Here is a 19502-nt window from a genome sequence, read left to right on the forward strand (position 1 = left end):
AAAACAGAACAGCGCCAAAAGTCAGACGCGGCTTCAATTTTACGATTTCCAAAAAAATAAAACATCCCCTATAATTTATGTTGTGCCGGGGCTTTGGAATGCAGCACAGACACCACGATCCTTTTCAACAGGTATTTCCAGTAGTTATATTGCAAATAAAATCCGAAACATTAGTGCGAAGGTCATTCATGCACTAATGATTGTGCTTCTGAGCATGCAGATGAAGGAGACGGAAAAAAATTTAAGACGTTGCCGCTGTGTGAACTTGGAGACGGAAGCTACACAAATTTAAAGGTTACTTTTATACGAATCTGTCAAAATAGACGCATCCACAAATGCAGGGCAAATAGAAAAACAATGCAAAAACAATAACTTATTCCTTGGAAGTTCAAAATGTTAAAGTTGACAAACACACACACACACCAGTCCCTGTTAACCGACCATATATGTTACTAAATGAAGAAAACAACTTTAAAATGTATTTTTCGCCAATAGTGAAAGAAAGGCACACGATCGCTTTTCTTAACTTGCGTAGCAGTCTAATTCGAACACTCAACCACGAGTATAACATGCCTAGTTTTTAACGCTACCCTGCTATAACCTTGAATATCAGTTGCGAGCAATGTCTTTCAAATTTCATATTATACGCAGAGGAACAACTACAAAAGCGCCACGGTGAAATTCGCAGTAAATGAGAAAAATAAACATTGCACAGGCCCCTGAAATTAGGAACTGTGCACGTACTCCCGTAGCGAGAACGAATTTACGTACGAGTAATCCTTATACATAATGCGGTGGTGAATTCTAAAAGCACGCCAACATACTGTGATATATAGTAAAAAATACTCATTCCACCGCGTTATACACTCGGTGGCTACATTAGTGATCAGAAGGCTCTCAGTAAAGCGAAAGTAAACAAAGCAACAAACCATCTATTGCGCTTCCCGTCATCACTCACGTAGTTTGTTAGTCACCCCGGCGAAAGTAGGCTCTCAAACGACACACACGCAAACACTACCGCAAATATACACTGCCATAATAGACGCATACAAGACAAAATAAACTAAGCAGGTAGACACGTTCAGCAGCAGACGAAATGCCATCAGCTGTTCGTTCAGCTGCCTGGGTTCGACTGTTCCCAGACTTGAAGGAGGGTTTCGCTAACTCTATCAGCACAAGGCTTAGGGAAACAACACTACCACTCTAAATGCACGTATTTTGCTGTAATGTCAATTTAGAAAAAAGAATAACTAGAAAAGACGTTCTCTTAATGATTATAGATAGGCAATTCTTAACCACAATTGCGAATACTCTCGTTATCAGGCGCATTTCTCGGCGTATGCAGTTCACTCAAGTGAAGGGAGCATTTTCAAGGCCTTCCTTGGCGAAGGAAGTGTGGAGGAGCGTTCATGAAACACAGCTTCCCCTTGAGTTGAGGAGCACGCTCCACCTTGACTTTGTCAAGTCGAGGGGAGCCCTTGAGTGAAGGAGCGTTTGTGAATACGGGCCCTAGTCTCACAGAACAGTCTGTATTATTTAGGAGTACAGCCTGTAATTTCAGAAAGAAAAATGGAAGCTTGCAATAAAAAATATTCAAATGGTGTGCGCTGCAGCCCACGCCTAGACAAGTGGACTTGTTTTCAAACGAGTTGCAGTGTCCTTATGTAGAAACGTTGGCTCCATTGCAGATTCCCAGATGACGAAGATGTTGAGAACTGGGCTGTGATGTTCAAGTAAAATTTTGCATCGAAGATATTAAGTCCTAAGCTTCAAGCCACAGAGCACATGGTAATGCGAATAAAATTTCTTCAGAATAAAACAATTTCAGAGTATTTTTTAACAAATGAACATGAGCTGAGTGCCAACAGTACCAATGTAGTGCTGCCAGCAAAAGCTCTGCAAGGACAAGTGATGTTTCCAGACGAAGTATCGTTTTCAAGTTATATGATTTAAATGTATGCAGGCGCATGTATTCTGCATGACAAAAAGTTACAACAAAAAACTTGAACACAAACCATGCAGAACCACTGACTTCGATAAGCTAGAATATTTTGTACCAAGATGAGAACAAGATGCCTAAAAAACAAACAACAAGAACAATGTTCTCTTACGTTAATGCAGATTCTAACAAAACATGGATCACTGTGGTGTGTATTGCATAGACATGACAACACGTGTACCATCTCTTCTTCGGCTTCACAAGTCGTGCGAGTGGGTCCTACACTTGACACTCAAATCTTAGGTGTGATGACTAGAAAGCAGGACATCGACTGCAACTGCATTCGATAACATAAAAAAGCACTTTCCGATGATGCCAACTTTGTAGATAGTTTCTACAAGGCACACTGCCATTTCTGTCATGTGAGAGTGCGCGCCAAAACTCATCTCAATGTACGACACGTATCAACGACAATGTTTGTAACACATGTCGTACATTCGGAACTGAGAGTCAACGCATTCGAAGATATGTCACTCGGGAGTGTCCGTCAACGGGTCTGCCGATACGCCGAGTACCTGTTCACTATTTAGGTCAACAGTCTTATCGGGCTGGATTTCAACTTCACCAACGTCAATGACGTGTTTTTCGGGGTCCTCCATGCTGTTGACCTGAAGAAATGCAACAAAAGAGAGACTGGTCAAACATTTTTTTTCTTGTAAAACGGTCAGCAATAATAAAGGAAACTGAGTTTGCTACTATTACACAATCAGCACCTAAATAGAGTTACACACTGATGCACTTAAATATAATTCTGTGGTGGTCATGTAACAGAGGTATTATTAATACCTACATAATAGGCAACATTGTGTTCACACCTGAATCACAATAGGTAAGCTGTCAAAGCCCCGCTAGGAACCAAGTCACAGAAACCTGGATGCATCGTGCCAGCATGCTATCTCGTTACCTCTCTAAGAGCTAGCATGGTGTTCGAGCAAATATATTAAAGGACTCCTGTGCAGCAGTTTGGGGGATGGAGTCGCAACCACAGCAATCAGATTATAATGAGCTCTAAATTGAGAACAATTAACCTTGCTTCCAGCTCAGAGTGTAAGTGCCAGCAGAAACAGATACCCAGAAGAAAAATGCCACGCACCCTCCCTTTATCTTGTGCATTTCTGTTCACATTGGCACTTCCTTGCTTCATAGTGAACCAACTCTGCCAAAAATATATATATATTTATGAAGTACCAAGAGCGTTGTGAAATTCTTACAGAGACATGGCTAGAACGTCTCCTTAAGCTCCAGTATAGACATAGAAAACCTGCATTGATAGGAGTGCTTATCGCAGCGGCCCGCTTTCTAAGTCAAAGTGTGGGTAAAATCACATTTAGCTATTCACATTTAGAGGGTAAAATCACATTAGAGAGTAAAACCCACCTCTTAGCTGACTAAAAGAGCAGTCACACCCTAGTGCCCCCCATCCACTCCCCCCCCCCTTTCTTTTCTGTGTGCAATCCTATGCATTCCATTCCTTGACGCATTGCACTGCTCTTTCATTGTGCTGCTAATGATATAAAACCAGACCATGCTTTGTTTGTTTTTAATTACCTCATCAGAGAGGGCCTGTAGGAGTTCTGGCACTGCGCCCGGTGTGGACTTCAGTACTTCCAAATGCCTCTGCAGCGTACGTTGAGATGGCAGAGGGGCGAGGGTTTTCTTGGCCAGGTTGTAACCGCGGGACCCGCAGGCCAATCTCACTTTCAGCGCTTTACGAATGGTGTCCTCCGACCACAGTGACCCCCTCGAGTTCTTCGCCATAGAGTTCAGCTGATCCGGGGCCAAGTAGTGAGACAGCTCGGCCTTCAGTTTCTCATATTCTTTAGTCACTTTGTTCTTGATACGGTTCGCCAGTTGCACTTTGCGTCGAGCACTTTCCAATTTAGATTCGAGATCCAGCATGCGTTTGTGCAGCTCGGCGTTGCTTAATGAAGGAAGGCTCTGGCCCTCTGGAGGCGGCCATTGGCAAACCAAGGTGCCATTGTAGACTGATGAATTGGCTGCGTAAATAATTACCGTATTTGCTGGAAAACAGGTCATATACAAACATATGTCGACCATACGTCAGCACACTCAAGTCATTGGTCGACACACTGTGACTTAAATCGGGCCGTGAGTCGTAGTGCGAGCGAGTCTGCGTGAATAATGTTACGGTGGCTTTGAGTCAACAGTGAATCAGTTTGAACAAAAGTTTCGTGGGCGTGAGTCCGAACTAGTCTGGCTCAGAAACTTTTGGAGAGTCTCAGTCCGGGTGAGCCGTGAGCGCGAAGTTTACTTCATAAATCAAGAGTGAATCTCAGTGAGCTATACAAATTTTGCTGACCTATGAGGTCGATCTCTCGGTTTACTGTTTCGTACATCAGATGCAACGCTGCCGAAGCTATGAAAGGAGTTCAGACAGCAAACTGCGAAAGTCCGCGCGTCTGGTGCCGTGCTTGACCACCGTGATGAGATCCGGCCTCAAGCTACCGGTGCTAATCGCGGTCGTTGTATTAAAAGCAAAGCGTGCATGAATAGCCTATTGGCAACCGCATAAATAACAGGGATTTGTTTATCTTTGAGGCCACGATCATATTCATGTATTTTTTAGCCTAAACATAAACACACAAAAGAACACGTTACTGGTTGTAAATTTTGTATAACATTTTTTCGAACAAGCGTGCTGGAAGAATGCTCGCAGGGTTCTACAGCGTTTACCTCATGTATGTAACAAAATATGCAGGGCACCTTGGAAAAAAGTTATATGTCGACACAAATATTTTGAAAAGCGAAACAAAAAATGCCTTGTAACAAGCCTTTGTAACGTGCATGCGTATTGCAAATAAGCAAGGCTAAATGCAATAGGGTCATTCCACGTCAAACGTCCCAGTCATTTTGGGGACGAGCTCAAATGTAATAAAAAAATTATGCTGATTTACAGCATTGAAAAATTTGAACTGCTATAATATTTCGGAAAAAACAATTTTTTTGTCACATGGCTGTTTTCTGAACTTCCTGGAATGTCAGTTGGGTGCTGTTCGTGGAAAAATTAATTTTAGAAGTACCGCATTTTTTCTATACGAAATTTGGTTTTAATGTTAAACAAAGGTCCCTGTGTAAGGTGCTTGAAGTTCAGTGACATTAGTATAATTTTACTTGCACATACCCCTCCAAGAATCAGGCCACAAGGTGTTATGTTCACATTTTTTTTTCAATAGCATTGCTGCACTTAATATGACTATCTGAGTAATGAATACTTACGTCAAAGAAGGTATATTTTGAGCGAAAAATTTCTTTAGGCCTCTCAAGTTGCTCAACTTTACGAGAAAAATTCACAAATCACGAAAATGTGTCCTTTTTGCCCAAATTGAAACGCAATTTGAACTATGTGGTGGTCTTATTAGTAATCACCTTCACAAGTAAGTCAAAAGCAAATAAGCTGCTTTTTATGTGGCTAATTTTATCATCACATTTTTCCTTTTAAAGAAGAGAATAATTTTTGTACTTTCCCATTGATGTAAATAGGGAATTTTAAGGTAGCACCTGTCATATGACCAATTGGGAAGATTGCCATTAATGGGAAATTTTAAAAAACTATTTTCTTTCTTGAACAAAAATTGTAATAATAAGATTTGCCCTATAAAAAGAACTGTTTAGGTGCTTTCGATTTATGCATAAATATCAATTTTATTAGGAACACCACAAGATTCAGATTGTGTACCAAATAAGGACAAAAGAGACACTTCTTCAAAACTTGTGAATTTTCGTTCTAAATTTTATCAACTTGAGAGCGCTAAAAACTTTTGTTCCTCAAAAAATACCTTCTCTGAAGTAAGTATTCATTACTCAGATATTAATACAAAGTGCAGTTTTCCAATATAAAAATGACAACATAACACATTTTGGCTGAATTTTCGGGTGTGTATGTACCAGTAAACTTGCATTATTATTACTAAGCTTCAAACACCTTACAGAAGAACCTTTAGTTAACATGTAGACTAAATTTTTATAGAAAAGTGGAGCAGTAATTTTAAAAGAAATGTTTCCACAAAAACACCTAAGCGACATTCCAGGAAGTTCAGAAAGCAGCCGTGTGACGGAAGATTTTTTTCTCTCGGGAACATTTCACCGCTTTACTGTCTTCAATGGAGTAAACCAGCACAAATTTATTTTTCAAATACGTTTGAGATGGTCGCCAAAACTGTTGGAACGTTTGGCATGAAATGACCCAATAAGAATGCTCCAGACATATTGTGGGTCAATCATCTGCGTACCAAAGCATGGTTTAGGGAATATCATAATGATGACAATAATGTCACGTGAAGAAATCTGTTCTGTGGTTCACACCCATCTACCAGTGGGCACTGGTGCTACCAGTCGACAACAGATCTTCACTTAGTACGGGGGTGTGTGGAGCCCCGTTATCTGAAAGGTAACTATAGTGTGCCGTTTTATTAGAGTAATGTTTTATTGTAATAACAATATTTTATCGGAGTATTAAATTTTATTCTTTTTATTACTTCTGTGGTGGGTAGTCATTTCGTTGAGAATGTACAGATATACGCTACGAATGCAGCATACGCTGCTGGTTGAACACCGGGCGCGACATCAGAGCTTCATTATCCCAGTAATATTATTAGCCTTGTTCACGAACATAGGTCGAGTTCTTTTGATCACGCAAATAGGTCAACAGCTAGTTATGGGAGATATTTCGAACAAAAGGTAGACCTGTGTTTAAATATTTACGGAGAGCTCGATATTGCTAACGGCAACTACTATCAGGACAATCAAAAGCACGTGAAAGTTCCTCAGAAAACGCACCTGAAAAAGTGGGAGTCGCAAATGAGCACAAAGCAAGAGGAAGCTTTTCTTCTGGCATCCCTAAAGGCATACCATGGCCTTCGAATCAAAAACCTGCATCTGAAACGATATTCTATGACACTTTACCATTCCCCTCCAAAAGAAAAAAAAGCCCTGTTTACGCTAGAAGTGCCAAACCTGATGGAAGTCCGGTGCTGGACGACCGGGCTTGTTTCTTTTCTTTTATCTTGCTTTCTTTGTCTCTTCCGTAATATTTCTAATTTTTCTCGTAATTTGGTTTTTCTTACTATTTCCTCTTCTTTTCTCTATAGTTCTATTTGTCCTTTGCTTCCTTCTCTTTTGTGTACACGTGGTGCTGCAATTATTACACCAATGACGACTGCCTGGGTCACTGAAATAATTTTGGCTATGCCCCTCATGCCGTAAAGTATCTTCCTGCTTAACCTCCCTGCCTTTCTGCAACTACGTTTCCATCTCCCTCTCTCTGGACGTACTGTGGTGTTTGAGCTTAAAGAGCTGCTCGTTGGGCTGTGAACCACTAGGGCATGCCAACGATGCGTGATGCTACCGCACAATCGCAGTACGGTGCCTGCACCGTAAGTTTCTACACGTCTTTTTTGTCAAGGGTTTTTTTTCCTACTACCTGTGCCAGTCATATATTTTGACATTTCATTACATTACAATCCATCAACAAAAGACATAGGCACACCACCAGTAAAAGTGCTGCAACAGTTTTGTTGTAGGATCTATCATCGATATGCGACTGAACAGCACACATAACTCGGGGCTACTCACAAAGTAAGGACCAGTTATTCAGTGAACTAATGGGCACCGTAATTGCTCACCATGGCGGCACTCAAAGCATAAAAAGAAAACATGTTGCTAAAGCCACTGCTGTTTTTTCTTTCCTTCGCTATGTCGTATAAGCTCAAATATGGTGATGAAGTATCAAGAAATGGTATGCAAGACATGTCAAAAAAAGAACTTCGCCACTTCTCCTTTATTTGTTTATATTGCACAATGATCACCAGAGTGCCATAATTGCTCTCCGTAAAACAAGGTGGGTGGTTTCAAGCAGCACACAAAAGAAGCTCACCTGCCGTACATATGTTGCTGATTTGCAGCGTGCTTTCCGACCTAGGTGCCAGCGAATCCTGGATGTCTGCATCCAGCATACATAGAATCATCCTCAATGGAACTGTCCCATGAAATTCTCGTAAACAAAATAAGCCTGCATTACCGTGCGTGCAATGCAAAGAAGAGTCCTTGACATCATCACTAAGAGTGCCTGGAAGCAAAACAAGAGTGATTGTAACAGGAAACTCATCTGTGAATTCTATAACCTATGCAAAAGTTATGGCTAGCAAAGATGCAAAGAGCACGCTGTAGATTTGTTCACACGTATCAGCAAAGACGAGACAGTCTCAACATGCAGCACAAGAAAGTTCACCTTCCATATAAATGTCACTAAATTTCAGTGTGCTGTCTGATGTCGTCGACAACGAATTCGGGATGCCTGAATGCAACAAATATAAAAAATGCCTTAATGAAAACACACCACAAAATTTCTGTAAAAAAATGTGTCGCTTTACCTTGCCTGCAAATTAAAGATGGGTCCTTGAAGCCGTTAGTTGAAGTGTCTGGAAACAAAAAGTCAGTTCGCATGACAAAATCATTTGCGAATTTTTAACTTTAACGAAATTTATGGCTAACAAGAATGCAAGGAAACGGCTGTTAACTTTTTTACCCCTATCAGGAAAGATGAATAAGTCCCCGTATGCACCACTCTGAAGAAGAGCTCACCTGCCGTACGAATGTCGGTAATTTGCAGAGTGGTTTCTGACGTTGCCGACTGAAAATTTGAGATGCCTGCATGCACCAGATATAAAATATGCCTAAGTGAAACTGCCCCGAGCAATTCCCGTAAAGAAGATGTGTTTTCATTACCGTCCCCAAACTTGAAAAACGGGTCCTTCAAGTGGGCAGTAGAAGTGTCTCTAAACAAAACGACTGACTGTATCAAGAAAATCAGCTGTAGTTTTCACATCCTTTAATAAAGTTATGGCTAAGGCACATTTGTGACGCCGGCTGTGATAATTTTTAACACATACCAGCAAATATCACATAGCCACTGCAGCCTGCAGAAAAAAAGCTGATTTTGCATACAAATATTGCGAATTTGCGGAGTACTTTTAGGCGTAGCCGAACCTGGGTGTTTGCATTCAGCATATATAGAATATGTCTAAATACAACTGAACAACTTAATTCCAACAAACAAAATGTGCTCTATGTGTGTGGAATGGAAACAATGGTCCTTGAAGTCGGTAGTAGAAGTGCTTGGAAACAGGACAGATTGTACGAGGAAAGTAAGTTGTGAATGTTTTAACTTCGGCACGATTTGCCGGCAGTGAACTTTTTCACCTTTATTAGCAAAAGTCATAATGTCACTGCATGCAGCATCAAAAATTTAAAAAAGCTCCCCTTTCATATGAATGTCGGTAATTTGCAGAGTGTTTTCCGATGTTTCTGACAACAAATTCGGTATGCCTGGATGCACCATATATGAATTATGCTTAAGTGAAACCAGCTCATGTTTCTCAGGAGTACACTGCGTACTACACTATAGGCGCACAGGTATGATTCCAGTTAGGGCAGCAAAACGAATTGGAACGTCGCTTAAACACAAGTGTGGCGTAGTTCTTTCTCAAAGGCATAAATTTTTCTGAAAGCCCCGGCAATATGTAAAAGACCAGCATCTTCATATTTTGACATGTGTTAGCCTAAAGAGGTCACTTTATAGCTCGGGCAATTCATCGCAAACTGCGACTGTGCCCTGCAAAAAAAAAAAAAGAGCTCACCTGCCGTGTGGACATCGATGACTTGCAGAGTGGTTCCCGACGTTGGCGACAACTCATTCGGGACGCCTGCATGCACCATATATAAAATATGCTTAAGTGAAACTGCCCCGAGCGATTCCCGTAAACAAAATATGGTTTCATTACCGTCCGTGCACTTCAAAGAAGTGTCCTTGAAACCGGCAGCAGAAGTGTCTGAAGCGAAAAATCGAGATTTTAGGAGGGAAATAGGCAGTAATTTCCATAAACTATGAAAAACTTGTGACTAATGAAGATTCTAAGAGCCAGTTGTGCACCTTCTTAACACTTATCAATAGATATTCATATATTACTACGTTTTGCACAAAAACAGCTCATCATCCGTACAAATGTCGCTAATCTGCAGAGTGCTTTCCGAAGTAGTCGGCAGCAAATCGTGCATGCCTGCATGTAGCATATATAGAATGTGCAGCATATATAGAATGCATCCAAATGAATCTGCACAATAGAATTCAAAGAAAAAAATGGTCTCATAACCCTGCGTGGAATTCAAAGAATTGTTTTTGGAGTCAGCAGTAGGAGTGTCTGGAAATAGCCAAAAAAGATAGTTCGTGCAAGAAGATTCAGTTGTGAACTTTTACCTTCGATAAGCACATATCCCATAGTCACTGAGCGCAGCAACAAAAACAAACTCACCTTCTGTATGAATGTCGCTAATGTGCAGAGTAGCTTCTGACGTATTCGAGGGCCAATAATTTGGTATGTCTGCATACACCATATAGATAATACCCCTAAGTGCAACTGCATATTAGAATACCTACACATAAGATGTGTTATTATTACCATGCGTTGAAGTCAAAGAATGGTCATTGCAGTCGACAGTAGAAATTTCTGAAAACAAAAACAGTTTGTATCTATGAGAAATTTTCAAACTTTAGCAAAATTTGTGCGTAACGAAGGTGGCTGTCAAATTTTTTCACTCATAGGTGCAGATAATACAGCTGTGTTTTCACGTGCAATGCTGAGAGCGATATGAGCTGCAAAACCGAACTCATGTCCATTCAACGAAAACTTGTTATGTAATATGTCACGGCGGTCTATAGTGGCTATGGAGCTCGAACACTATGCCAAGATCACGGACCCACATCCGCACCAGGGCGACCGCTTTTTCACGGAGGTGAAATGCCAGAGGCTCGTGTAGTTGGGTTTAGTTTACGTAAAGAACACCAGCTGGTCAAAACTTCTGTAGTCCTTACCTACGGCATCCCACCTAATGACACCGTGATTTCAAGGTGTAAAACCAAAATTATTAGAATAATAATTTCTCACTTACTCATGTTAGCCCCCACCACTTGTTAAGCAAAGTTGACTATTGAAAACTCTTCTTCTTTATTGGCCGAGACAGATCCCCGCAACCCAGGCCTAAGTGGTGATGATGAGTATATACAGATAAGAAGAAGCGCATGAATAATGCTCTCAATATACCTTCAACTGCCAGATGTACCACTTCACTTGAACGCTTATAGTCAAGCTTGCTCGGCTCCTTCATACTTTGTGACATTTAAAAAAAAATATTTGTGTTCCAGCTCATGTTTCTCAGGAGTACACTGTGTACTACACATTTGGCACACAGGTATGATGCCAGTTAAGGCAGCGAAACGAATTGGAACGTCGCCTAAATTCAAGTGTGGCATAGTTCATTCACAAAGCGAGTAAACGTTCATTAAGCGTGAGCCTCGTCAATATGTGGAAGACCAGCATCTTCGTATTTTGACAAGTGCTAGCCTGAAGAGATCACTTTATAGCTTGGTAACTTCTTTAAACAATTCATTGCAAATTGCGGCTGCTCCCTGCACGTCAACGTTCCGTTCGAATTCCTAGAAACTGGCAGGCTGGTCTTCACGTAAGACGTATGGGAAAACAGCGTCTCCAAATGATACCTAGTAAACATTAGATGCCAATATGACTTGAAAGGATAAACTGGTTATCAACAAATTTGACATGATTTTGTCAACCCAGGCAGCTGCATGAGCACTCTATTTAAAGTATTGTTTATTTCTCAAATTAGTAAGTCGAAAGTAGAACTTACATTAGGTCAAGGCAACAGATTTGCACGGTGTGATATTTGGTGTCTGTGGCTGGCTTAATTTTACGTTTTAAATATTTGAATAAGTTCAATATTTTCCCATGTATGAGTTGGGAAGCATACAGTCGAGCCGTATCCTTCCTTTCTCTTTTACTTGTTACGTCTTTATTCATCGCTTTCCGCGAAAATATTCTTAAGGTAATACTCAGTATATATGTGAGACTTGCAGCTTGCACGTTCAAACCTAAAGCTTGCTTCTAGCCCAGCTGTAGCGACACTACTCAAAGCTTGTTTCCAGCACAGCTGTAGCGACACTACTCAAAATACTTACACCATGGCTCCAGAAGCACCATCAAAAAGAAAGACCCTTGCAACATGGGCCTAAAAGACTTCCTAGTCTACACTAGAGAGGGATGCCGGAGCGCCGTATTTAACACTAATTGTTTGTGGTGAGCAGCTATGCGTAGCTATATATACAAAGTAATGTTTTCGCCCATAAATACTTCTGGTTGAAAACAATTGTGTGCGTGTGATCATTGTATCCCAAGTTTAAGTGCAAAACAATTGTGTGCTGCCACGTTGTTTTTTGTTTCAGTTTACAGTACGCTAATTTTTTAATTTATATTGATCAGATTTCTTTTCGGCTGACTATTACTTCGATTATTGTTGTCAAATGTGGAACGCAGACAAATGCAACGAAGATAAACCTGAACTTTTCTAATGCAAACAAGCTAGAACAGAACTGATATAAAGCACATGCTTTCTGGGCTTCACGTGCATTTGAAGAGAACATCGGTTTGTGGTGACGCTGCGAGTGCGGCACTCAGTGGCGCTCTGGATGGGTGCATTTACATTCTGTAGCCACGTGCGCTGCTGTAATCAGAGCCTGTCACCGTGCAGGAATTTTTTTCTCTAGGCCCTTCGTTGCCCCGACAACTTTTTCTCTGAAGTAACAGGAAATAAAACTCAGTTAGCATTTGCAATTCTTGGTTTTTGGTTGAATCAATCCTCACCTGGGCTATCGTCCCTTACGGAAGGCTCTAATATACAGAGCATGCACGGAGCTTTTCCAATGCTACTGTTCAGAGGTTGAACCTTTCGAGACGACGGATACGGGAAAGTTGAGAAGCGATGATGCATCATACAGTGACGGCCTCTTCTCATTTCTTGCAATTCCTTGGAACGCGGCTTCTAAATTGGGCCTATGTAATGGTCACCGCACTATTGGCATATTCAACCTGAATCCACAGTGCTGGCCTTGACTCACCTGTCACTTCTTGCTTGATTTGAACAAATGGTGCGAAGATGCTGGGTACAGCGTCCTGTTTCAACTTCTTGACACCAAGATTTTTCAGAATCAAAGGCTCGAACTGTTCTTGCGAGAAATGATCCTAATGAAAAGAGAAAAAAAAAATGCATATGCGTTTATGTCTTTACAAATTGAACCTTCTTGTTTTAACGTTATTACAAGAAAAACTGATGCAAACAACTCTTTCATCAGCCACGGTGGTACAATGGTTAGGGTACACGAAGGCTGATCGGGATGTCCCGGGTTCGGTGCCAGCAGCGGCGATCGCATTACGGTGCAAGCTGAATGCTACAGGGTTGGGCGCTGTGCAATGTCAGCTCACGCTCCTGGACAAGCCATAAAAATATGGCCGTTCTCGCACGTCGAAAAAAAAAAGCTAGGGATGAGGCCAGAGGTCTGCACAACTTGGTACAGAAACATTAACCGACTAGTCCAGCAAAGAGTGCTTCTAAGGCACGTTAAAGAACACAATATGGCCGAAGTTTTTCAAGATCTCCACTAAGAATGAGTCTTTAAATCACATTTTGTCCTTGGCACGTGAAAGCTTGAAATCATTATTCATACTGAAAATGTTCCTTATATTCATAGTACACGACTTGGCACTAAATGTATTATTTTTTATGACTAAAGACTGTATCTACTCCATACACCCATGTTTATGTGCTGCCGACATTTAGAAGCTCTGGCAATATCAATACAGCAAGACCTACTGGATGGCTAACTGCTTGGTCATGATAGCTTACAGCAGATATCTATAAATACTCCATTATTTTTTAAGACATTTTTCCTCGCCATGCGCTCGCCTATAATAGCTATTATGTATATTAATGTTATCTTTATTAAAACAACCACTCAATGCGCAACTCGCGTGTTTTCACGCCTGGCGGGATTCTACGCTTTTGCTTCGCATTTTAACATGCCTTTAAGAGACTCCTTTCACGACATGACTTTCATGTAACGTATTTGCGTGTGTGCTGCAGGGTTTCAAACAATAGCATGACTCACTGTTGAACACCCGTTTTTCACGGTGACTTCCTGGGGGGCTCTAGTCTTAAGTGGAACCGAAGAACTTATTCGCGAAATATTTCTTTGCGTACTGCTGACACTTTAAACATTTCTTTCCATGTGTCCAATCTATATGTCTAAGCGTCTAGGCCTCGGTTCTTTCATGATCACTCCTTTAGCATGCGGTAGACAGGAATCAGTATGGGACGATAATAAAATTTGACGAGTGTGATTTTATATTCATTGCATGAATGATTTGAAGATGCCGTCGCGTATCACATCAAACCCTTTCCCTCAGACACATCCACTCATACACAATGTGCCACCGTCTACGGATATTCGAAACAAGTGTTTGACAGTTTATATCCACCTAAAAACGGCGAGAACATCGCAACTGTAATATGTAATTGAAGTTCACATTTTTTTAAATGCGATAGCACCAACAAAAAATGCCCCCACCTCTGGATTTTTCACTGAAAAACATAGCTGATTTTTCACTCACAACCAATGACGACACAAACAGAATTTTTACGAAACAAGTTTTTTTATCCCTTGACAGGTAAAAAAATGTGTCTGTTAGTTCAATGCTAATGAGAAATCACTTTATTCAGATTGGCAAACTACACTCTGAGGACTCTAATGCCATGTGCTTCACTATCATCAGTTCATTATTATAGCAAAGGAAATCAAAGTTATAGTCTCATTTCTGGATTTCGCGACACACATGACGTCAAGAATTTCAAAGTGTGTTTTTCGTATTTTCGCAACATTGGCTCGATGAAAACGTTCTGAAACCTCATATGTTATGGCTACGGCACCAACAGATGACAAAGAGCTTCGATGACAAAGAGCTTCGACCTGCAGGTCAGCAGCCGAGTACCTTAGCACCTAAACCACTGCGGCGGGGGTTTTTAGATACTGTTGTCAAAAGCTACGTGCGATTCAAAAGACACCATTAAATCTATGACGTCATGGTGTTTGGTGCGAGAATCTTAGCGTTACGCCTCAACATGCATTTTCTGATCGCCCATTTTCTCACTTACAAAGCGCCGCGTCGTGGAATGAGTGGTGTTTTCGAGATTGCGAAATCCTACCTAACACGAGATAAGTCGTTTAGCTCTTCAGTGTCCCTTTAAAACCTTCTATTCGCGGGACTATTGCCAATTTAGTCACGAACTAACCATTCGTGTTAGCCCTATTCACTAACTGAATAGGTATTATTTCACTAACCTGCATTTAACTACCTTTGCTTACTAAGAGGCTAGTGTTTTTTGGGGCAATTGAACGGTTCGTATGTAGGTACTGAGTATGCCGACATTTTTTAAGAGTATACTGTCGCTCCCGCTTATAAGACACATACTCGTATGTAACAGACAATTATGTATAAGAGACACCATTGTGCCTAAGCTGAAACAGGGAATCGACAAGTACTTATACCATGCCCTGCTTAAAAGAGACTCCGCATGTAAAAGACAAGAATTCCTCACCAGTGCATATCTCTTATAAAGTGTTTCAACGCTACTACTACTACTACTACTAGTAGTAGTAGTAGTAGTAGTAGTAGTAGTAGTAGTAGTAGTAGTAGTAGTAGTAGTAGTAGTACTTCTACTGTGGGCGTCAGCACGGTATTGCAAAAGACGCACTCACCTTTCCTTTCAAGCACCTTAGCACTTGCGCCTTCCAAGCTATACTGGCCTCCTCTCACCACGATGCAACAATGAAATGGTTTGCTACTTTTGCTCGGGAATGAAGCGAAGGCTACTGAGCGAAATCGCGCGTACCCCAGTGCTAACTATATGTAGTTCCTAATCACATCCGCATTTTCTGTGAAAGATACAAAAAAATGCTATTTCATTTTCTAAATGTACATCTTTGAGAAAAACGCAAAGCGTGCCAGCGATAAATTTATGCTTGGTTTCCTTTATAGGTTGTTACACTGCGTTTTTGAACATATAATAAAAAACTGATTATAGCCTAAGCTTCAAACGCTGGGCGGTGTTTGTATCGAAATGCAACGCTGAATGCGCGCCGCCATCATTTCCCACATGGGTACGAGACGCATGTCAAACTGGGCTACTTCACGAAGGAGTACAGGTGCATACGTTCCGCCTCCATAGCTTCCCATTCATTGCAAAGAAAAGTTGTCCGCGAACATATTAACACTCATCCACCACTCACTACGACTACGAGTAACACGTATTCGGCATGTGCAAGCAAGCACGAAAACTACATTGTAAAAACAGCCGGGTTAGCAGAACTCGACGGTTTCCGAACGAACAAAACGGACTTCACTCATACCTCGCAAAGACGCGTAGAATCGGTGCCGGTGAAATTGGCGCGCCCGATGCGGAGCAGCCATGTGAGCCTTCGTTTCCTGTCACGCTTCCCCAATGGCAGAGCGAAAAGCTTTTTTCGGTCGACGAAGCGACTGTGGCAACCGTAGGCGCAGCAGCTCATGAAGTATGCCGTCCGCAGTTCCTAGAGATGCGCACTGTTTCGATTACGATAGGTGCTCTCGCCAGGGTACGCTATTAACTGCGTAAACGATGGGCCTTGCAGCAGAAATGGCGCGCAATCAACGCTGCTTAGATGTCGACCCCTTCCTCCACGATTAGGAATTCCAAAAGAAGGCTCTGTCACGTGACGTCTATTGACCAATCGAAAGAAGACGAGAGGAGCACGAGGGTGCGGGGAAGTTGCAGTAAAGTCCCTGAAAAATAAACTAAAGTAGCGCTAACCGCACCCCTTCGCCTCTACCTCCTCTCCCAGCAGCCACAGCAGCGCCTCTAGAGTGTCCACCAGGAAACTACGAATGGATTTCAAGCTGGACGGTTGTGCCCTCGCGATCTCCGCCGTCAGCGTAGCTCCCGCCGACTGGTTCGCCCTCCGCGGTCTCCTGACGCCGTGCAGCTCTCGCATTGTGGCGCCCCGCCCTTGGACTGCTTCGACGGGATCCCCACTTTCCTATCTCCTTCTTTTTTCTCTCGCTTGGCTGTCTTCTTCTCCGTCTATTTTCCTTCTATCCTTTTAATCCCTCCTTCCCCCCACCCCTATAAGGCACTACGCCGTGTCGCCTGAAGGCAGACAGAAATTAGGTGCCTTTTTCCTCTTCATTCTAACCACTACCACCACCACTACGAATGCGAAAGCACGCGGGCGCACTGGATGCGCCAGACGCTTGGGCAGCTCGGGCACTGCTGCGCCGTGCGTTTTTCATCGAGCAGCCGTGCCACGGGTATGCTGAAAGGGTACGCCGGTGGCGTCTGTGCGGGGAGCGCGCGCTCGCTTCACAGAAGCAAAGTCTACGGCGGCCATCGTTCCGACATTCTTCATCGCTGCCCCAGCGTGTGTGCGGCGTTGCCAGTATTTCGTATTCGGTACACTTCCTTTGCATTTCATTCGTCGCTGAACAGTTCTTTGTATCGTTAGTGCGGTGACATCACTCATTCGTTCGTTGGTCGATTCGAAGGAATAGAAAGCTAGCTACCCCTCGCAAAACAGTACCGCAACACTGTAAACACGAATACAAGCGAAACGATAGAGTTTAGCTCGCCGGTACTCACCTCACAAAGCCGCGACGATACAGGGTCCAAGTCAGTCCTTCCGATACGCTGGAGCCACACTTCTTGCCGAGCGGCATTGTCTTTTCCTCGCGGAAGCGAAAATAGCTTTTTTCCTCTGCTGTACCTGCTTTTGCAACCGCTGGCACAGCAGGTCGGCATCCCGAAACGTGCAGGATTACCGTGCACACACTCACGCGCGGTCGAGCTCGGGCTACACAACAATACCAAGCGCACACGCCTAGCCACAAACAAACACCGCGAAAGTGGACAAACAAAATGCGTTTGCGATACCTTCACAAAGTCTAGTGCGTCATGCTGCAGAGTCTTAGCACCGCCGAGTTTATTACACGGACAGCAGTGGCGCTGCCATCGAGAGCGTCACCTCTGAGCGCGTCTGCATGCAAACGGTGGGCTATAGCGTTGAGTATTGCGTGCTTGCGGTGATGTCTTTGCCACTACATGCCACTTGCTTATATACACGTCACATTGTCGTGATTAACGTTACTTTTTATATTATTTTTCTTTCTCAATCACTTTTTCGGTGCATCGCCTAGAACCGCAGCGCCCAGATGCGCTTTAACGGAAACATGAGCACAAGCTCATCTTTGCGGCCAGGAGCCATACAGCCCCTCAACTAGCGTCGTTTACTATCTGCAATGCACGCGAGGGGAGAGGAGTCTGCGCGTTGACACGAATGGCGCTACTTTAGTTTATTTTTCAGGGACTTTAAGTTGCAGGCGGCGCCCGTGCCACCTATGGCCATCGCAAGCGTTGCAGAAGGTGGCGACATCTTCCCTCTGATGGAAGAAGCACCCAAGGCCTCCCGCAAGCGCTGCGGAAGGTAGCGACATCTTTCCTCTAATGGAAGAAGCACCTTGGCACGCTGCCGGCGCTCGGTTGAAGGGGCGGCGCACTTCAGAGGATTGCAGCATCCTTGTGGACTTCAGGGGTTTTGACTGATCTGTTAAAACACTGCTGAAAATGCGTGCATTCGTCCCCTCTGCAGCTATTGGTCCCGCGCTTTGCAGAATCTCTGAACCTGAAAGACCAGCGCCAGCTTCCGAAAAGCTCCGCGCCTGTTTCTCGCCGCTTCTTGTTCTCTCCGCGAGGCGGTGCGATAGCGGCTGCTCTCCTCTTTATTCTCTCCCTCACTTTTGTAGTTGTTGTTGCCGCTTCTTTGACAAAGCACGCGTGGAAAAAAGCTCAGCGCGCCTTTGGGGAGAGCGCGCATTCCATAAAAACCCATTCCGCACAGAAAATGAGAGGGTTCTAAGTGTGGGTGGGGTACGAGGAAAAGTTGGTTTCGCACAGCGTTGGAGCGGTAGCTTTCTTTGAATATTGAGGACGCGGCGAGAACGCGATTATGGCTAGTTATGACGACAGATTCGAAACACGTTCTGGCTGCGCCATCTATCATGGCTTGAATGATTGAAAAGAGCAGAGAAACAGCTTTTTTAGTGAATGTAGATGGCGCAGAATGCCCGTAATATAAACAGTAACTATATATGCTACTTTTAGGTAGTAGAGAGCATATACAGCCACTATAGTGGTAAGTATTGGTAAGCTTAGTTGCGCCGTCAAGTTAATATACCGAGCCCGTATGTTAACTGCATGAGTTGCGCATAGATTGACAATTACATTCACCTGCTGCGCAGTGAAACCACTCGTCGCGCGCGCTGAGAAAAGTTCAGCGAGATGTGTCTGTGCGGGTGACGTGAATCCAACTTATAGTACAAGCATGCACTGAGCAACATTGCACTGTTACAGCGAAGCTGTATATGACAACATGTTGTAGCTCATTGAGTCCGCGGGCAAAACGATGCGTAGAACTATAGGTTTACCGCCAGAGCGGCGCCAGCCACTAATAAGCTCGTAATACTAAGCGGCGAAATACGCCCATTTCAAAGCT

The 19502-nt window shown here is 43.0% G+C and overlaps 1 protein-coding gene across 12 annotated transcripts; it reads right to left on the bottom strand.

The window, feature by feature from the left end:
- Window positions 1-1493: 1493 nt before the first annotated feature.
- Window positions 1494-17873, bottom strand: LOC119182934 (uncharacterized). Of its 12 annotated transcripts, none has more exons than XM_075872120.1 (14): window positions 17594-17873; window positions 12984-13107; window positions 10474-10521; window positions 10327-10395; window positions 10168-10215; window positions 9799-9846; window positions 9655-9720; window positions 8600-8665; window positions 8389-8436; window positions 8247-8312; window positions 8037-8084; window positions 7893-7958; window positions 3548-4020; window positions 1494-2607 (listed from the first exon to the last, which is right to left on the bottom strand). In XM_075872120.1, exons 1-14 carry the CDS (start codon window positions 17750-17752, stop codon window positions 2470-2472), a joined length of 1467 nt encoding a protein of 488 aa, XP_075728235.1. In that variant the 5' UTR covers window positions 17753-17873; the 3' UTR covers window positions 1494-2469. The 12 variants fall into 12 exon arrangements, with proteins under 12 accessions (XP_075728235.1, XP_075728234.1, XP_075728237.1 ...); XM_075872119.1 differs by lacking the exon at window positions 17594-17873 and adding an exon at window positions 16329-17556; XM_075872122.1 differs by lacking the exon at window positions 17594-17873 and adding an exon at window positions 16329-17555 and having other exon boundaries at window positions 3548-3996.
- Window positions 17874-19502: the final 1629 nt, after the last annotated feature.

This window comes from Rhipicephalus microplus, chromosome 8 (assembly GCF_043290135.1).
Source record: "Rhipicephalus microplus isolate Deutch F79 chromosome 8, USDA_Rmic, whole genome shotgun sequence".
Classification (NCBI taxonomy): Eukaryota; Metazoa; Arthropoda; class Arachnida; order Ixodida; family Ixodidae; genus Rhipicephalus; species Rhipicephalus microplus.

Coding starts and splice junctions, on each gene's coding strand:
- LOC119182934 (XM_075872120.1), bottom strand. CDS start 17,752: ATGCCGACCTGCTGTGCCAGCGGTTGCAAAAGCAGGTACAGCAGAGGA. Junction 9,847..10,167: donor TTCTTTGAATTCCACGCAGG/GTTATGAGACCA, acceptor TTTTCGCTTCAG/ACACTTCTGCTGCCGGTTTC. Junction 4,021..7,892: donor CAGCAACATATGTACGGCAG/GTGAGCTTCTTT, acceptor CCTGTTTTCCAG/CAAATACGGTAATTATTTAC.